The sequence below is a fragment of the Mesoplodon bidens genome (assembly GCF_964165515.1).
Source record: "Mesoplodon bidens genome assembly, chromosome: 18".
Taxonomy (NCBI): domain Eukaryota; kingdom Metazoa; phylum Chordata; class Mammalia; order Artiodactyla; family Ziphiidae; genus Mesoplodon; species Mesoplodon bidens.
Window position 1 is genome coordinate 60,337,277 of NC_138175.1, and position 19,010 is coordinate 60,356,286.

At 48.5% G+C, this 19,010-nt stretch overlaps 1 protein-coding gene across 1 annotated transcript; it reads left to right on the top strand.

The window, feature by feature from the left end:
• Window positions 1-1,577: 1,577 nt before the first annotated feature.
• ZNF544 (zinc finger protein 544) lies at window positions 1,578-13,548 on the top strand (the record flags this gene model as incomplete). Its single annotated transcript, XM_081216106.1, has 6 exons — window positions 1,578-1,662; window positions 4,743-4,834; window positions 6,332-6,458; window positions 6,743-6,826; window positions 10,292-11,056; window positions 13,538-13,548. The coding sequence occupies exons 1-6, from the start codon at window positions 1,641-1,643 to the stop codon at window positions 13,546-13,548; spliced, it is 1,101 nt and encodes a 366-aa protein (XP_081072232.1). The 5' UTR covers window positions 1,578-1,640.
• Between the last annotated feature and the right edge of the window lie 5,462 nt (window positions 13,549-19,010).

Here is a 19,010-nt window from a genome sequence, read left to right on the forward strand (position 1 = left end):
GTAGTGCATAGAGGAAGCATGGGGTTTCATCATACTATTCTCTTTACTCTTGTATGTTTGTAATTTTCTGTAATAAAAACAAACAAGGTCGTCTATTTTACCATAATGAAAAGTCCCAAGGTGGGCATAGGCAATATTGATTCAGTGACTCCGGGAGGATCCCATTACTTATTCTGGTTCTTTCCATCTTTCTGCTCTGCCATTCTCAACATGTTGACTTTGCCTCTTGGGCTGGTTTCCTCATGGTGCTGGCATGGCGGTACTTTTCTATACATTACATGCAGACAACACTGTCCAGAGGCAATATAAGGGGACACACTAGTGTCTTATGTCCATTTTTAAGAGAGAGGGAAGCTGCCCCAGAAGCCCCCAGCAGACTTGTCATTTCTCCTTGGCCAGAATGCCCTTGACTAATTCAATCACAGGGCAAGAGGCATGAGACCACTCCATCAAGACTCTCCTTTGGGAAGTTAGGTTCCAGACATTCTGGAAGAATATACAAATTGCAGAGTCACATGAGCAAGTATGAAGTGTACAAATAAGAAGCAATGGCCTTGGGTAAAGCAACCAAGAAGGTCAACTCCATGAGAGTCAAGGCAAGGAAGACTGGTCACAGGAGCAACCCCGACACAAGAGCACAATCCAGGAGCTTAACGATGCTTGAGGTTCAAGTAGAGCCAGAGTGGTTCCTACCAGAAGGCAGGCCTGGGAAGGTTTCCTGTGGTCTCGCCCTCCTTGAAGAGCCAGGGCACGTTACCAGGTCTGTGGGTCTTGGCCCCACAAACAACGGCCAGACCACATAGAACAGAACTCTCTGACCCACAACCTCTGTAGCAACAGGCCCAAAACAGGACTTGGTCACTAACTGCCAGCTTCCCTATTTTTTGCCCCAGTCCCACTTACGACCCACTGGAGAAAGCCAGGTAAGCTCCCCTGAGCAATCACATAGGATGACCCACTACTAGTTAGCCGGCCTCCAACTTCCATACTCCACACTCAGGACACACCTGAGGCCATTTCTGTTTGTTGCTGTCAAGCTTTCCCTCTCCTGTGCCGGCCTTTGAGCCTTTGCCAAATGCAAAGACTGTGGTGGACTCCCCTGCTCTAGCGGGCTCTGAAAACACATCTTCTGTGGTCCTCATCAGGTGGTCTCCCTTTACTTCCACGGCAGGTCTGGCCGTTGCAAAGGCCCACGAGGAAAGCACGAAGCCGTGCACGGTTCAGACACGAACGTCGCGCCCTCGACCTGTGTCGCAGGCGCCCATGAGGAGAATCAGAGTCGTCCATTAATTCGGGGCCGAGGGGCAGAGCTAAAGGGGAGCAACATTCTCAGCCACAACCCGAGCTGTTGTAAGAGATAAAAAGTTGGGTCGCCGACGCCCACACACCAAAGGCCTCGACGCTGCCGCTGCCGCCGACGCCCAGAGCAACGGCCGCAGCAGCAACTGGAAAAACTGCCACCGAAGCGAGAAAAACGGCCGCCACCCCGCGGCCTTCTGGGACTTGTAGTTCGTTGCGCCGAGCGCGCGCACTTCCGCTACCCACCGGAAGTGCCGCCATTACCCGCGCGCAGGTGAGCCTGGCCCGGGAACCCGCGTGGGGGGTCCGCTGTACCCCCGAGGCCACCCCAGCCCCAGAACATGGACACGTTTTCTTCCACTGGTACGTGGACTTTGAATTTAACTGGAAGAGAAAGCGTATGTTGTCCAGATGAACAAAGAATTAGGGGCAGTCCTGGCAGAGCAAATGGCATCGGGCAAACTCCGGACCAGGGTGTTGGCCTGTGTTGGTTGTGTTTGGTGATGCCTCAAATTAAGGGCTTGGTGTGAGAAGGGGCTGTATTGGTGAGCAGGACTAGTGGTGTGGAGAGCAGGGACACAAATTCCCTTGGGCGTGAGGGCTGGGGTTTGGATTACAGAGCCTCAGTAAGTAGAAGCATCAGGTGGTGGATAACTCAGTGCAAGGGTTAGTGCCAAGGGAGTAGAAAGAATGAGGAGGACTTTGACTTTCCATGTCTGGTGAGGAGCCAGGATGGAGGCCGCAGTGCAAGAGATGAGGAATCCGTGGTCACTCTCAGCTGTGTTGAGTCCAAGAGTCTTGTCAATGATAGATTTAATCCATAGTTGATCTAAGAAAGAAATGGAACTTAAAAAAAATTACTTGTTTTGTTTATTTATTTTTGGCTGCACTGGGTCTTCGTTGCTGCACGCAGGCTTTCTCTAGTTGCAATGAGCGGGGGCCACTCTTCGTTGTGGTGTGTGAGCTTCTCACTGGGATGCCTTTTCTTGTTGCGGAGCACAGGCTCTAGGTGCATGGGCTTCAGTAGTTGTGGCACGCAGGCTCAGTAGTGGTGGTTCACGGGCTCTAGAGCACAGGTTCGGTAGTTGTGGAGCACACACGGCCTTAGTTGCTCCACAGCATGTGGGATCTTCCCGGACCAGGGCTCGAACCGGTGTCCCCTGCATTGGCAGGCGGATTCTTAACCACTGTGCCACCAGGGAAGCCGGGAAATGGAACATTTTATTCAAGCGAACCTGAGGATTATAACTCAGGAAATAGTCTTTCAGAAAGCTCTGAGGACTGTTCCACCCTAGAGATCAAAGCACAGTTATATACCTTTTTTTTTTTTTTTTTTTTGTGGTACATGGGCCTCTCACTGCTGTGGCCCCTCCCGTTGCGAAGCACAGGCTCCGGACGCGCAGGCTCAGCGGCCATGGCTCACGGGCCTAGCTGCTCTGCGGCATGTGGGATCTTCCCAGACTGGGGCACGAACCCGTGTCCCCTGCATCGGCAGGCAGACTCTCAACCACTGCGCTACTGGGAAAGCCCTATATACCTTTTTGAGACAAAAGGTCATATATCAAATGATGAACTGACAGTTTATGTAATCCAGAGCTGCAGTACAAAGCCAGTAGTGGGTCACTGTGACTCCTTACAAAGAAGGAAGTTTGTCTCCTCAGGAGATAGGGTTAATGCAGATAGATACAGGATACACACGAAATGGGAGGGAAGAGACCCACACAAGCAGAGAAAAAGTTTATGTTTAAATTTTTCTTGTCTTGTCGTAAAATATGAATTTTATTTCATCAAGTCTTTAGAGGCATGGCTGGATGTGAAGGAGGGAATGGCAGTGACAGGTAACCTGGGAGGGAGGTCTAGGCTGGACATAAGGCCTAGGGCAGCCCTTGAAACCCCACCCCCTCACAGGCAGGGAAAGAGGAAACTAGAAAAGGAAGGAGAAAGAGAGGCCACTAGAAAGAGGGACCCCTGCCAGACCAACCCCCTCCTGGGTCCAGCATGAGGAAAAGAAGGGGAGTTTTATGTCCAACTATAACCAATATAATTAAATCTGCTGTGCGCCTACTGTGTGTCAGCACAATGTTAAGCAATTGTAAATGCAGCTCACATAATCATCACAGCAGCACCACAAGGCAGGGCCTGCTCTTCTCACAGATGTCTAGAGATGAGGCTCAGAGAGGTTACGGAGGCCTGTTCAGAGTCCTACAGAGGCACGTGGTGGAACTAGGACTTTGAAAGCAGCCAGTCTGGGGCTTCCCTGGTGGCGCAGTGGTTGAGAGTCCGCCTGCCGATGCAGGGGACACGGGTTCGTGCCCCGGTCCGGGAAGATCCCACATGCCGCGGAGCGGCTGGGCCCGTGAGCCATGGCCGCTGAGCCTGCGCGTCCAGAGCCTGTGCTCCGCAACGGGAGAGGCCACAACAGTGAGAGGCCCGCGTACCGCAAAAAAAAAAAAAAAAAAAAAAAAAAGGCAGGCAGTCTGGCTGCAGAGGGGAGGTTTTCCCAGCCCTTACCCTGGGGTGTCTCCAGACTAGGAAGAAGAGAATCAGAGGGTAGAAATGGACACGGGTAGTAGGAGATTGCCCGTGGATGGATGGGAATGTCAGAACAAGGTAGCGTCATACAGAGTGTTCAGCGGCCTTCTTACGTGTGGTGAACATCTGTGTGTGTGCATGGTGTAGGTGTGCTTTTGGTACAGGCAGGGTGAGAGGGAGTCAAACATAGGGAAGGGTTTGGGGCAAGATCCGGGAGGATTTTTGCCTGGCTGTTTCAGTGGGACTGTCACGTGACTACAGCCAAGGTACTAGATGGGCAGAGTATGGGAAGCCACGACAGTGGTGAGTAAAGCAGGGGATAATAGGTGTGGCCCACGGGCAGTGGGGCAGCACCCAGCAGCTCCAGAAGGATGATACCCGCCTCGCAGAGTGCCCTTAGCTGTCCTGGTGATTTTCATATCCTCCTTGTCCCCATCCCCCACCTCCATTTTTAGAAACCAGCTGATGTTTCATTGGGATATTTTTTAATTGTACGATTAATTGTTTTGACCCTGCCTCCACTTCTCTCTATTTAGTATCTTGAAATAAGAAGAAAAACTGGTCCCTCCCTTATTTGAGTGTTGAAGGACTGCTGTTGTATCTTTGGGCTCATGGTTCAGACACCCCAGCACGTGCCTCAAGGCATTTACCTTGAGCCTAGGATAGCCCAGGCCCGGACCCAGGCAGACCGGCCCTCTCCACAACTGGAAAGCTGGCTCGGCCACCTCAGCTGACCTCAGAGCCTTGAACAGGGAGAACACGTGGTCAGAGCCCCGCCTCCCTGCCCCTCACTCCCCAAGGGATGGTCTTCAGCTGGCATTGGCCACCCTCTTCTTTGGGGATGGGAATGGACTCAGGAGCGTGGAGATACTTAGGTGGGGCTGAATCCCTAATTGTTCCCCCAACCCCAGCCCTGCCTTCTGAGGACCTCTACCCTCTTCAGGACAGCTTCTCCAGGTATGAGGAGGAAATGGAGGCATATACTCAGCAGATCCTGTCTCAGGTGAGTTGGGGACCTTCACTTTCATTGCCTTAGTCTCCTTGGCTGTAAAATGTGTCCAAGGATAACACCCAACTCCTCAGGCCAGCACACACGAGAGTTCTGTAATGCTGCCCTATGCCTTGGGGTGAAGTCTACAGGCTCCCTGCGTGAACAAGCCAGGAGCTTCACAAACCTGGTTCCCTGGGCCAGGTCTGTGCCTCAGACTTTTTATTTGTGGTTTTTGCTCAGTGGGCCCTTGAGGGCAGGCAGAGCTGAGCCTCCATAAACATGCAGGCACTCTGGGCCCATTGATCCTCGCTGAGACCACTCAGGAGGGCAGCTGAGAGTGTCCCCATAAAGAGCCAGAGTCGCCCTTAGATGGCTCACGGTGCAGCACATGGTGGGTGGGGGCGGGTCCCTGACCTCCTTCAGGGTCCCAGCATCATACACTTGCCTGTGCTTCCTGGGTGCCAGGGGTCAGTTGCACTCATGTCCTGTGAGACTCCCTGGTGCAGGAGGCTGTCTTCATAGTCGCATCAGGGCAGCTCATGCCGAGAAGTTCAGGGACACGTCCAGGTGTCTAAGCTAACAAGTCGTGAAGCAGAGAGGCCAACTTAGCCTGGCCCCCAAGGCCAGGGCATGTGGCCCCTTACGTCCTGGCCTCCCTTGAGCATAGGCTTGACCAGCCTTTTCTGTAAAGGGCCAGGTGGGAACTATTTTAGGTTCTTAAGGCCACATACAGCTTCTACCTCATGTTCTTTTTTTTTATGTGGTCCTTTAAAAACATTAAATTCTTTCTCAGCTCTATTAGTCTACTTGGGCTGCTGTAACACAATACCACCCGCTGGGTGGCTTGGACAACAGCCATTTGTTTTCTCACAGTTCTGGAGGCTGGAAGTTCAAGATCAGGGTGCTAGCAGGGTTGGTTTCTGGTGAGGACTCTTTCTGGCTTTCAGATGGTGCCTTCTCTATGTCTCCACATAGTAGGGAGAGAGAGAGGCCTCTGGTTTCTCCTCCTCCTCTTGTAAGGACACCAGTCCCATCACATTAGAGCCCTGCCCTATGACCTCCATTAGCATTAATTACTTCCGTAAAGGCCCTGTCTCCAGATACGTCACATTGTGGGGTAGGACTTCAACATGGGGATTCATGGGGAAACAATTCAGCTCATGGCATTAGCCTTCTAAAAACACACCACAGCCCTGACTTGTCCCATGGGCCACTGTGTGCTGACCCCTGATTTAGAGCATCCTCTTTGACTGGCTTCCAGTCTGTGATTTTGAAGAGAGGCTGGGGATAGGGATCTCCAAGAGGGGTCCCCGTTGTTTCCCAGAACAGAAAATCGGGATCACTGGTGTGACCAGCAGTAGATGAGATACCCAGGCAGAAATGAAAACGCCGTGGACCTGAGTCTGGGACTGATCTGAGCAAGGGGTTCTCCCTCCCCTGTACTGTCCTGTCCCCCAACCCTCCTCGTTGAGAAAGCAGGGTCCCATGGTAACACCAGTGATGTTTCAGCCACCTGTGACCTTCAAGGACGTGGCTGTGACCTTCACATGGGAGGAGTGGGGACAGCTGGACCTGGCCCAGAGGATGCTGTACCGTGAGGTGACTCTGGAGACCTGCAGTCACCTGGTCTCCCTGGGTAAGGCAGGCACTGCCCATCGCAGGACCCAGAGTGAGGCTCATCTCAAGGGTGTGCCCAGGCTGGGCCAAAACGTGCTGGAAGTGGGTCCCTTTGAGATTTGGGTCCTGGTATTGCCACTCATTCCACCTCCAGAGCAGGTCTGTGGCTTGTGGTTCAGGGAGTGGGAAATCTTGGGAGGGTGTGGGGGCCCTCCTAGTCCATTCACGTCTGACCCCAGGGGTGAGGGCTGGGCCTGTCACCAAGCAGAAGACCAAGCCCTCTGTTTTTCCTCCGTTGACCAGGGCTTCTGCTTTCAAAACCGGATGTGATCGCCCGACTGGAGCAAGGGGCGGACCCATGGAGGGTGGAGCAGGGACCTCCCCAAGGTGAGAACAGGCCAGCTGCCCAATGGTTACGGTCCAAGGAGCGGGGAGGCCGTTTTCGGGGAGTTTGCTCAGGTGTTCTCTGCTGCCTCCTCGTGTCCAACAAGGCAGCTATGTTCTCATCCACATCAGCCTGTCTCTGTGCCCAGCCCACCCACAGAGAACACTTGTTGCTGTCGTCAGGACATGTCTCACACATGGGTTCATTTCTGTCCCCGTCTTCCTCTGGTCTTCACCCCTCTGCTGCTGCATCTCATTCCCATGTCCTCATGCCCCCTCTTTTCCTCCATCCTCTCATCCTGACTTCTACCCAGGGTGGAAGCTCCTCAGCCCTCCCCTTCAGGCTGGTCTTTGCTCTGCCATTTGGGTGATCAGCCCTCCTCCATGTTGGACGTTCCCATGTCTTCAAGATGATCCCAAGGTGTGGTAAAAACTTGTGCATCCAAGCCTTCCAGAAGGATTCCTACTAAATCTTCCTGGACCTGCTTTCCCACCTCCCCTCATCCCATAGGCCCACCTCCTACCCTGTGTGTCAGCCTAATTGGAATTATTTTTTCTTTTTCTTTTTTTCTTTTAGAGCTGTATCAAAATACAGTTTACATACCTTACAATTCACCCATTTAAAGTATGCAAAGACTCTTAGTATATTCGCAGCATGTGTATCCATCACCACGATCTATTTTAGAACATGTTCATCATACTGACTAATTGGGCTGCTTCTGATCTTCTGTTGTTTTGTTTTAATTCATAGACTTTATTTTCTTATTTTATTTATTTATTTATTTAGCTGCGCTGGGTCTTAGTTGCGGCATGTGGGATCTTTAGTCACGGCATGAGAACTCTTAGTTGCGGCATATGGGATCTAGTTCCCTGACCAGGGATCAAACCCCAGCCCCCTGCATTGGGAGCGTGGAGTCTTAGCCACTGGACCACCAGGAAAGTCCCCATTGATAGACTTTATTTTGTAGAGCAGTGTCATGCTTACAGAATGTACGGAGTTCCCGTAGACCACCCCACCCCACACAGTTTCCCCTATTATTAACATCTTGCATTCTTTGGCACATTTGTTACAGTCGGTGAACTTATACTGATAAATTATTATCAACAGAGATCAACAGTTTACATTAGGTTCACTGTGGTGGTGTACGTTCTGTGGGTTTGGACAAATAAATAATGTTATATGTGCACCACTATAGTATCGTGCAGAGTAGTTCCACTGCCCTAAAAATCCTCTGTGCACCACCTTTTCACCCTCCCTCCACCCTAACGCCTGGTAACCACTGATTATTTTACTGTCTCTGTAGTTTTACCTTTTCCAGAATATCATATAGTTGGAATCATGCAGTACGTGTTCTTTGCTGAGTGGCTGCTTTCATTTAGCAATAAGCAACATGTTTGTCCTTTATACCACCTTGCCCCAGCCTGGAGGTGTTTAATTTATCTCATGCGTTCCTGCGCCTTTTTACTCTGTTACTCTCTTGCCTGCAGCTTCTGTTATTTCTTACTTCTGAACTCTTACCTACTTTTACTTACCCTTGGTTCTCAAATGACATCATTCTGAATTCAGTTTAGCAACAGTGTCTTTCTTCTCTTCTGTCATAGACGTTACTTTCTTGCTGACCTGCACAATCTGTCTTCCTCATTTCAAGATCTTGGTGCAGATGCTACTGTAGAATTTTAACCTCCTTTGCCCAGTTTCCAACAGCCAGGCACATCTTGGACATATCTTAGCCACTCAAAGATTTCTTTCCTTTCCTCCTCCAAATACCCTTTCACTCCCCTTCACGGGGCTGTTGTTTCATTTGAAAAGTTCTCATCATCAGAGATTCCAAGTCAGCACCCCAAAGGAACACAGCAGAGTCTTGGGAAGGAGAACAGTGCTGGTCGTGGGAGGGGTTGGGCATAGATAAGGACCTTCCCCATGAGGGAAAGAAGGTCTTTGTTGGGCAGAAGGGAAACGTCCTCCTGGAAGTCAAAGGATAGCCAGAGAGTGTAGGTCATACTTTGCCAAATGGAGGATACTTATCTCCTTGGCAGGCATAGGGAGAGAAGCATGGGACCCTGGGCAAAGGCCTTGCTATTACTGGATGTGGGTGGCTACCTGACTGAAAAGGACAGTATGTGGGCAAAGTGACAAGTAAAAAGGGAAACCTGGAGGATGCAGGTGAGGATCATGAGCTGGGAGCCTGTGGCACTCTTCGTTAAAGGCCCAGTATCTTCAACAGGCGGAGGAATCCCCTTTAGAACAATAATAAGGGTGATGACATCAACAGTACCGTGTATAGCAGTGCACCGTGTGCCAGACACTGTGTGAGGCTCACGTGCTGATTCGTTTACGCCTCAAAAGTAACCCTTGTTAGCTAAGCATTCGTATTCCTAGCTTACTGCCAAGGAAATCGAGCCTCAGAAGTCGCCAGCTGGTGGAGTCCACCTGTGGCCCAGTCTGGCCAAGCACCCTGCTTCAGGGACCACAGCACTTTTCTGGGGAGTCTGTGACATCAATTCTGGAGTGGTTAAAGGGCCTTTTTTTTCTCTGTGGGCTGCCTGAAGTGATGGTAGAAATGGTGCATTAAGAATATTAAATTAGTGTTGGTATTTGGGATCTTGTTTCAAGATCCAGCACCAGGAAGTGGATAGACTAAGATTGTGGATCATACGGTTGAGGTACATGTTAAGATCCTGTTTCCTGTGACTGCTATTACAGATTACCAACTTGGTGGCTTAAAACAACACAAATTGATTCTCCCACAGTTCTGGAGGCTACAAGTCCAAAATCAGTATCATTGAGTTCAAATCAAGGTGCAGCAGGGCCATGCTCCCTCCGGAGGCTCCAGTAGGGAATCCATTCCTTGTCTCTTCCAGGTTCTGGTGGCTGTGGGATTCCTTGGTCTCTGCCCACATCACTTCAGTCTTTAAGGCCAACACCTTCAGATTTCTTTGCTCTGTGTTCAGAATGCTTTCTCTGTGTGGATCAAATCTCCTTCTGCCTCCCTCGTAGAAGGACACTTGTGATAATATTTGGGGCCCATCCAGATAATCTCCCCATCTCAAATCCTTAACACACCTGTAAAGATCCTTTTTCCAAATAAGGTATCATGTTGACAGGTCCCAGCAAAGAGAACGTAGGTATCTGTTGTGGTGATCGAGGGCTTTATACCTTCAGACCCAAATGTCTTGTGTGAATTTCTCCTTTAAGCGTCACCCTTCCCTGCTTAGTTCATTCCTCTGCTCCCTCTTTGGGGACCAGTCCTCCTGAGTCATCTCTTCATTATCTGTGCTTGCATTTTTGTATTTTACCACTGATTTCCTCTTTGCTGAGCCATCCCTTCCTTTCACACCCTGCATGAAATTACAGTCCCTGGATTAGAAACAAACCCAGAGATACCTCTCATACTTGGTGGTCTCCTTCATCCCACTCTCCCCTTCTAATGCCTCTCCAGTAATTCAGGCAATTTGGATTTCTTTCAGACTGGAAGACTACACTTGAAAAGAAAGAATCAGCTTCTGAAGAGGGTATTGCCGTGGAAGAGCCATCTCACCACATGGAAATGAAACACTGTGTACAGGAGGAGGGCCCCTGGTTGGTGTCATTAGGAGAAGTGCAGCATTGGCGGGACCAGCTAGGGAAGCACCAGGAGGACTCTCTGAGTCAAACAGTACTTACCTCAGAGAGACTTTCTGCTCAAGGGGGTAGTTATCTGAGTCTAAGCCTTCTGCCTCCAACATTACCCACAAGAACACATTTCCATAAGCTCAACTCACAGGTTAAAAGGTTGAAACAGAACTCGGTTTTCATTGATCATCAGAAAAACTGGGCTGATCTGAAGTCCTGTGAAGATCATCAAAGTGCTAGAGCCTTCTGTCAGAGCATTTACTTGAATAAAATTGCAAATGTTGAAACGGGAAATAAAAAACCTTATGATTATACTGTCAGTAGTGACTCTTTCAACTGTGGTACCTCCCTTCGTTTTCTTAGTAGAATTTTTTCAGCAGAGAATGGCAGTGACAGTACGGACGATGGAAGCAGCATTAATCATAGCATGTCTCTGAATGAACACAAGCCAATGAATTTTGGAGAAGGTCAGTACGAGTGCAATGAATGCCTTGTACAAACCGAAATAAGTGATCCTGGAGAGGCACCATTCAGATGTGAGGAGGACTGTGGTGCCTTCCATGTGGCCTCGTCTTTTCCTGACTGTGACATCATTCAGACTGGAAAGAAGTCATATGCATGTAATCAGTGTGCAAAATCTTTCAGCTGTTGCTCTAAGCTTGTTGTACACAAGAGAACACACACAGGAGAAAAGCCATATGAATGTACTCGGTGTGGGAAGTCTTTCAGCCAGAGCTATGACCTGGTTGTACACCAGAGAACTCACACTGGAGAAAAGCCCTATGAATGCAACCAGTGTGGGAAATCCTTCACCCAGAGTTCCAAACTTACTAGGCATCAACGAACTCACACTGGAGAAAAACCATATAAATGTCATGAATGTGGAAAATCTTTCAGGTGGAACTCTAACCTTACTGTTCATCAAAGAATTCATACTGGAGAGAAACCTTATGAGTGTGCTCATTGTGGAAAGTCCTTCAGTCAAAGCTCTGACTTTGTTGCACATAAAAGGACTCACACTGGAGAGAAACCCTATAAATGTAATCAGTGTGGAAAATCTTTCATTCGAAGCACTCAGCTTATTAGGCATCTGCGAATTCACACTGGAGAGAAGCCATATAAATGCGATAAGTGTGACAAAGCCTTCACTGGGAGCTCTCACCTTATTGAACATCAGAGAACTCATACTGGAGAGAAACCGTTTGAATGTAATCAGTGTGGGAAAGGCTTCACTGGGAGCTCTCACCTTCTTTCACATCAGAGAATTCATTCTGGAGAGAAACCGTATGACTGTAATGACTGTGGGAAAGCTTTTCGGCAGCGATCTCAGCTTGTTGTGCATCAGCGAACACATACTGGAGAGAAACCTTATGAATGTAGTCATTGTGGAAAAGCTTTCAGCCAGAGGTCTCCCCTCATTGTGCATCAGAGAATACACATTGGAGAGAAGCCCTATCAGTGTAACATGTGTGCTAAAGCCTTCAGTCAGAGGTCACGCCTTATTGAACATCAGAGAACACATACTGGAGAAAAGCCCTATGAATGCATTGACTGTGGGAAAGCCTTCAATGATCGATCAACCCTGACAAAACACGAGAGAACACACACTGGGGAAAAACCCTATAAATGTAATCATTGTGAAAAGGCCTTTAGCCAGCGGTGTCAACTTACTAGGCATCAGAGACTCCATACTGGAGAGAAACCCTATGAATGTAATGAGTGTGGAAAAGCTTTCAGTTATAGTACATCCCTTATTCAACATGAGAAAACCCATGGGAGAGAAACACTATGAATAATCAAGATGGAAAAGCTCACTGCCAGACTTTCTTTACTAGACATCAGATGACCAAGGTATGATTCTCAGAGTGTAGTCTAATGATGACATACATCAGAATTGCTTGGAATGTGTGTGTTGAAACTGCATATTACCAAGCTTACCCTCATTTTACTACATCAGAATATCTAGCAGTAAAACCCAGGAGCCTGCAGTTTCCAGAAGGAGCACACGTGATTTGTATGTATACTAAAATTTATATACTTCTGCATTTAGGTCATGAATATGACCACTGATGAAAAACAGTCAGAGCTCTCAGCAGAAGTTAGAAAACTCAGAATGGAGCTCTACCCACCAGATAATCTTTTTAGTGCATACAGCCACCCAAACTCAATCAGACATCTCCACATATATGGAAATGATGGGGAACTGAAAGATACTCTTTACACAGAGCCCCAAACACTCAACCTAAGAAGAAACCGTTGCATGAGGAAGTTGGTGTTTGGAAATGAAATTTGAAGCCAGCCATGTTTAGTGTGAACCAGCAATTAAAAACACCAATTGGGGAATTTTTTGGTGGTCCAATGTTTAGGACTTGGTCCTTTCACTGTCGGGGCCTGGGTTCTGTCAACGGTCAGGGAACTAAGATCCTGCTGCGTGGCGTGGCAAAAATAAACAGAAAACAAATTGAAGGAAAACTAATGATGGGAAGTATTCTAAAATGATTTTTATTGGGATTAAAAGTAGACTGAATTTTTCAGGGACTCTGTCATGCTCTAACTTAAGTTTGTTGCTCAGTTAGGTTGACTAATCAAAAGATGTCAAGTGAAGTGAAAACAGGGCTCCAAACAGTATATACACAGAATGTTACAACATATAAAATCATGTGCACAGATGGTTGGTTAAGAAGGTCAACTCGGCAGCATGTTCAAAAAAAGGCTGAAGTGTAAATCAATGGTGAAGCAAGTGGGAGAGGCCATTATTGCAGGTTTGAGCAAGGTGAAAGCAGGTGAGAGCATTGCCTGGAGATGCAGAGTGGAAGAGGCTGTAGCTAGGAACCTGCAAAGAGGGAGCTGCAGGAGTGGAGGTCACAGCCCCCCTCTCAGAGCTGTAGACTGACAAGTGGGGCAGGAAAGCAGGGTTCATTGAAGGTCTGTCCGTGAAACTCCTAATTTGCTCTCCCTTCTCTTGCATTAAGTATCTGACCATGGGTAAGCAAAAAATATAGTAGAGAATGAATTATGTGCTATAAAAAAAAGTCTGAGGTCCCCGGCGCTGCCTACGGAGGTGGCCGCCATCTCTTACTCGGCATCATGGCTACCCCCAGACCCCTCGTGAAGCCCAAGATCATCAATAAGGACCAAGAAGTTCATCCTGCACCAGTCAGACCAATATGTCAAAATTAAGCGGGGGCTTCCCTGGTGGCCCAGTGGTTGAGAGTCCGCCTGCCAATGCAGGGGACACGGGTTCATGCCCCGATCCGGGAAGATCCCACATGCCGCGGAGCGGCTGGGCCCATGAGCCATGGCCACTGAGCCTGCGCGTCCAGAGCCTGTGCTCCAGAACGGGAGAGGCCACAACAGTGAGAGGCCCGCATATCACAAAAAAAAATAATAATAATAAGCAGAACTGGCAGAAACCCAGAGGCATTGACAACAGGGTGCGTGAGAGATTCAAGGGCCAGATCTTGATGCCCAACATTGGTTACTGGAGCAACAAGAAAACAAAGCACATGCTGCCCAGTGGCTTCCAGAAGTTCCTGGTCCACAACGTCAAGGAGCTTGAAGTGCTGCCGATGTGCAGCAAGTCTTACTGTGCTGAGATTGCGCACAACGTTTCCTCCAAGAACCGCAAAGCCATTGTGGAGAGAGCAGCCCAGCTGGCCATCAGAGTTACCAATCCCAACACCAGGCTGCGCAGCAAAGAAAATGAATAGACAGCTTGTGTGCACGTTTTTTTTAATAAAACCATAAAACGGCCAAAAAAAAAAAGTCCGAGGGACTAGGGAATCTGGTGTATTATGCTCCAGAACAAGTGCTGCCTTATTTTGGCATTTCAAGGACGTTCATCCTAACAGCTGGTTCTTACCCTTTTAATCCTAAAGCAAAGTGTGCCATTAAACCAGCCCCACCCATCTGTGGAGCTTCCCCTCTGCTTTCTGATAGCTTCTTCAATATCATGAGAGCTAGGGAGTGAAAGATTAAGAAAGCTTCCAATGTGAATGAAAAAATATCTGGGGCTTCCCTGGTGGTGCTGTGGTTAAGAATCCGCCTGCCAATGCAGGGGACATGGGTTCGAGCCCTGGTCCGGGAAGATCCCACATGCCGCAGAGCAGCTAAGCCTGTGTGCCACAACTACTGAGCCTGCACTCTAGAGCCCGCGAGCCACAACTACTGAAGCCCACGCACCTAGAGCCTGTGACCCGCAACAAGAGAAGCCACCGCAATGAGGAGCCCCCACTCGCCACAACTAGAGAAAGCCCACGCACAGCAACGAAGACCCAACGCAGCCAAAAATAAATAAATAAAATTATTTTTTTTTAATCTAAGAAAAAGGCCAAAGAGAAGAGATATTCAGGAGAAATAATTATTTTATATGTTTTATTCTAGGAGTGAGTCAAGAAATAATTGCAAATGAAAAATAAACCCAAGATGCTCTTTTAAAAAGAATAGCCTTCCTGAAATTAAAAGTAAGACTGTTGGGCCAAAAAGAAAAGAAAAGAAAGAAAGAAAAAGGGAAACTTCTCCAGAGCTGAAAGATCTTCAGATCATGGATAAATCCATGCAGCATGAGAAATTGAGAACACAATTAAAAAGACCTCACAGGGCCTCCCTGGTGGCGCAGTGGTTGAGAGTCCGCCTGCGGATGCAGGGGATACGGGTTCGTGCCCCGGTCTGGGAGGATCCCATATGCAGCGGAGCGGCTGGGCCCGTGAGCCATGGCCGCTGGGCCTGCGCGTCCGGAGCCTGTGCTCCGCAACGGGAGAGGCCACAACAGTGAGAGGCCCGCATACCGCAAAAAGAAAAAAAAAAAAAAAGACCTCACAGACTGGGACTTCCCAGGTGGTGCAGTGGTTAAGAATCTGCCTGCCAATGCAGGCGACACAGGTTCGAGCCCTGGTCCGGGAAGATCCCTCATGCCACAGAGCTACTAAGCCCATGCACCACAGCTACTGAGCCTGCACTCTAGAGCCCGGGAGCCACAACTACTGAAGCCCGTGTGCCTAGAGCCTGTGCACCGCAACAAGAGAAGCCACCATGAGGAGCCCACGCACCACAACAAAAGAGTAGCCCCTGCTTGCCACAACTAGAGAAAGCCCGCGCAGCAACAAAGACCCAAGAAAGCCCCCCCACACACACACACACATAAAATCACAGAAACTTCTGGAAAGAATTTTGAAAGTAGAAAAGGAATATTTTTTAAGAAAAAGGAATGTTTCTTCTAATTAAAAAAAAAGTTAATCAGAGACTTCAAAGTAAGCAAATTGTTCAAGAAAATGTACAGATTGTACAAGACAATTGCAGTCCAAATGTGAAGCAAATTTTTTTAATATAAATATTTACTTTTGGCTGCATTGGGTCTTCAATGCTGCACCTGGGCTTTCTCTAGTTGCGGTGAGTGGGGGCTACTCTTTGTTGCGGTGCGTGGGCTTCTCATTGCCATGGCTTCTCTTGTTGGGGAGCACGGGCTCTGGGCTCACGGGCTTCAGTAGTTCTGGCACTCGGACTCAGTAGTTGTGGCTCTTGGGCTCTAGAGCACAGGCTCAGTAGTTGTGGCGCACGGGCTTAGTTGCTCTGCGGCATGTGGGATCTTCCCAGACCAGGGCTTGAACCCGTGTCCCCTGCGTTGGCAGGCGGATTCTTAACCACTGCACCACCGGGAAAGCCCCTGAAGCAAACTTTAGAAAGGAGTATTCATTTGACCCTCGTGTTAATAATTCTTCCTGGAAGAGGCAGAGGACTCAGGAAATCGGAAAACAAGGGGGAAACAGACTTGTGTTGATGGCCCGTCACTGAACAGTGTCTGCAGAGCTCCGAGAGAAACAGTAGATACTGTTCATTTTTATGTTTCAATGTTAGGGAGAAACCCAGATCTGTGACACAGTAGATTTCATAATGGCAACAGAGTGGCGTGCCATTGTTCCCAGTCCTGTCACCAATAGTCATGGCACAGCCTGTGACTGTTACAAAGTAGAAAGGGGAAGAGCAGTAGAAATGAGGGAGTGTATCCCCGTATCATCATCCTAGGAAGCGGGCTTTAAAATACAATACTTTAGCTTATTAGGAGACCAAAACTAGAGCTCAAAACAGTAATATGACAAAAAGTTGGAAGCAAATAGAAGAGCAGCGACGTGAGTCAAATCTAAATTCCTCATCAGAGCAGGAAGCCAGTAAAGTCTATAGACTGAAAGCTCAGAATTGCATAGGTGGCCTCAGGAAGAACCAGAATAGAAATGGCTGAAAGTGGTTGATGGGATTTGTGACTGTTGGGTAAGGTGGGGCAGGAGACAACTGCTTTCCATTTTAAAGCTTCTGTAGTGTTTTATTCCCTGGTGGTACACTTCTTACTTGGGTAACAAATTATTTCAAATGTGTACCTATAGGTGAGCAAAACTACAGTGCATGAAGACATCTGCAGTTGATTTGGGGGTTATGTACACGTTTCCTTTTGATTCAGTGTCACTGTAAATTGAAGATTAAAGAAGCAAGAGCTTAAAGAAAAGATGTCAGGCTCTTCTGTTTTGCCAATCAGAGTTGATTCCAGTAGAGCAGGAAGGCTCCATGGCTTCTTAGAATTCCTTGGAGTCCTTTTAAGGCTCTAAGACTTTATTTTCTAGAAGCCTTATCACCAGGAAGTCAGTGGGCCCCAGAGAGGTGCTGGTATCCTGTGACACCTGGGCGGACAAGACAGGTGTGTGAATTTGTATAACCACCACATACTGAATGTACTTCCCCAAGGTCACTCTGGCAGTTACCTGGTATTTACTTTCCATAAGACCCTATAAGTAACGGCCCACATGATTCATATGAGACTCGGAGTTCGAGACAGGAAATGCCTTCCTACAGTGGCCGGGACAGAACAGAGGGTACTTTGCTGCCTGGTCAGGCAGTTGGTCCTGCTGCTGAGACCAACCTTATGTAGCTTTCAGAAGATGCCGGGGCCTGGGAGGAAGGACTTGCGCAATGGATCTAGCAAAGTGAGTGTTGTTTGACGATTCTTGTTGACCAAATACCTGAGAGACATTTCCATTCAGCAAGTCTTAAAAGTAGCCTTGTTCAGTGAAGGCACTATTTAGGGACTCAGTACGGAAGATGCGTGTGATGCCGCAGTGCCCTCAAGTCCTTCTTCCCAAGATGGGGACACCACACAGGAGCGTAGGGGTTATGGGTTCCTGGAGACCACACCCTGTGGGAATCACACAAGAAGGATGCATGTAGGGGGCTGGGGGAGATGGAAGACAGAAGTTGCTGTGTACACCGTGAGTGCTTCAGGCCCTGCTCTGAGAGGGGTTCTACCCTTTCATAAATCGGAAACCGGAGGCTCTTAAGGACCCAAGAAGTGGGCTCATTTGAAATAGGAACCTGAGACCTTTCTGCCCAAATGATACTCATACCCAGTGGTTCCAAATCAAAACATACATAAGACACACCTGAAAGGAAGTGTTAGAATTACAGCTATTGGACCCATCTTAACATGTTGTAAAGAGTAATCTTGGGCTCCCCTGGTGGCGCAGTGGTTGAGAGTCCTCCTGCCGATGCAGAGGACACGGGTTCATGCCCCAGTCTGGGAAGATCCCACATGCCGCAGAGCGGCTAGGCCCGTGAGCCATAGCCACTGAGCCTGCGTGTCCGGAGCCTGTGCTCCACAATGGGAGAGGCCACAACAGTGAGAGGCCCGTGTACCGCAAAAAAAAAAAAAGTAATCTCAAAATTGTATATCCATGTATCTATTTCCTCGTTGTTGGTTTCACTTACATTTGTGGCTTAATTTTTAGAAGACCTTAAACAGATACCACACCTGTGTTACATGTGACCCAGGGGCTCCTTTTAACAGAAATCCATTCTCCCTGCCGACCCCCACCCCTGCTTTTTAAAACACAGATACCAAAATAATCATAATGTATTTTTGTTACAACCAGTAGTGAATCTATTGGTGGCCCACAAGACCACTCCCACATCTAGAGATTTTTCTAGAATTCATGGGGCTCAGCATCTAACTGTATTCACGGCTGAGATTTACGGCAGTGGTGTACTAAGGATACACAGTTGTTGGGACTTCCTTGGTGGTCCAGTGGGTAAATCTGTGTGCTCCCAATGCAGGGGGACCAGATTCAATCCCTGGTCGGGGAACTAGATCCCATATGCCATGTGGCACAGCCAAAAACTTAAGAATAAAAATAAAGGATACAGGGCTTCCCTGGTGGCGCAGTGGTTAAGAATCCGCCTGCCAATGCAGGAGACACGGGTTCGAGCTCTGGTCCAGGAAGATCCCACATGCCGCGGAGCAACTAAGTCCGTGCGCCACAACTACTGAGCCTGCGAGCCACAACTACTGAAGCTCACGCACTTAGAGCCCGTGCTCCTCAACAAGAGAAGCCACCAAAGAAGCCCGCGCACCACAACAAAGAGTAGTCCCCATTCGCCACTACTGGAGAAAGCTGGCGCGCAGCAACAAAGACCCAACACAGCCAAAAATAAAATAAATAAATTTATATATTAAAAAAACTTTACTTTAAATAAATAAATAAAGAGCTGTTCCCAAGGAGAAGATAATAGACTCAACACCCCACCACCACCTTC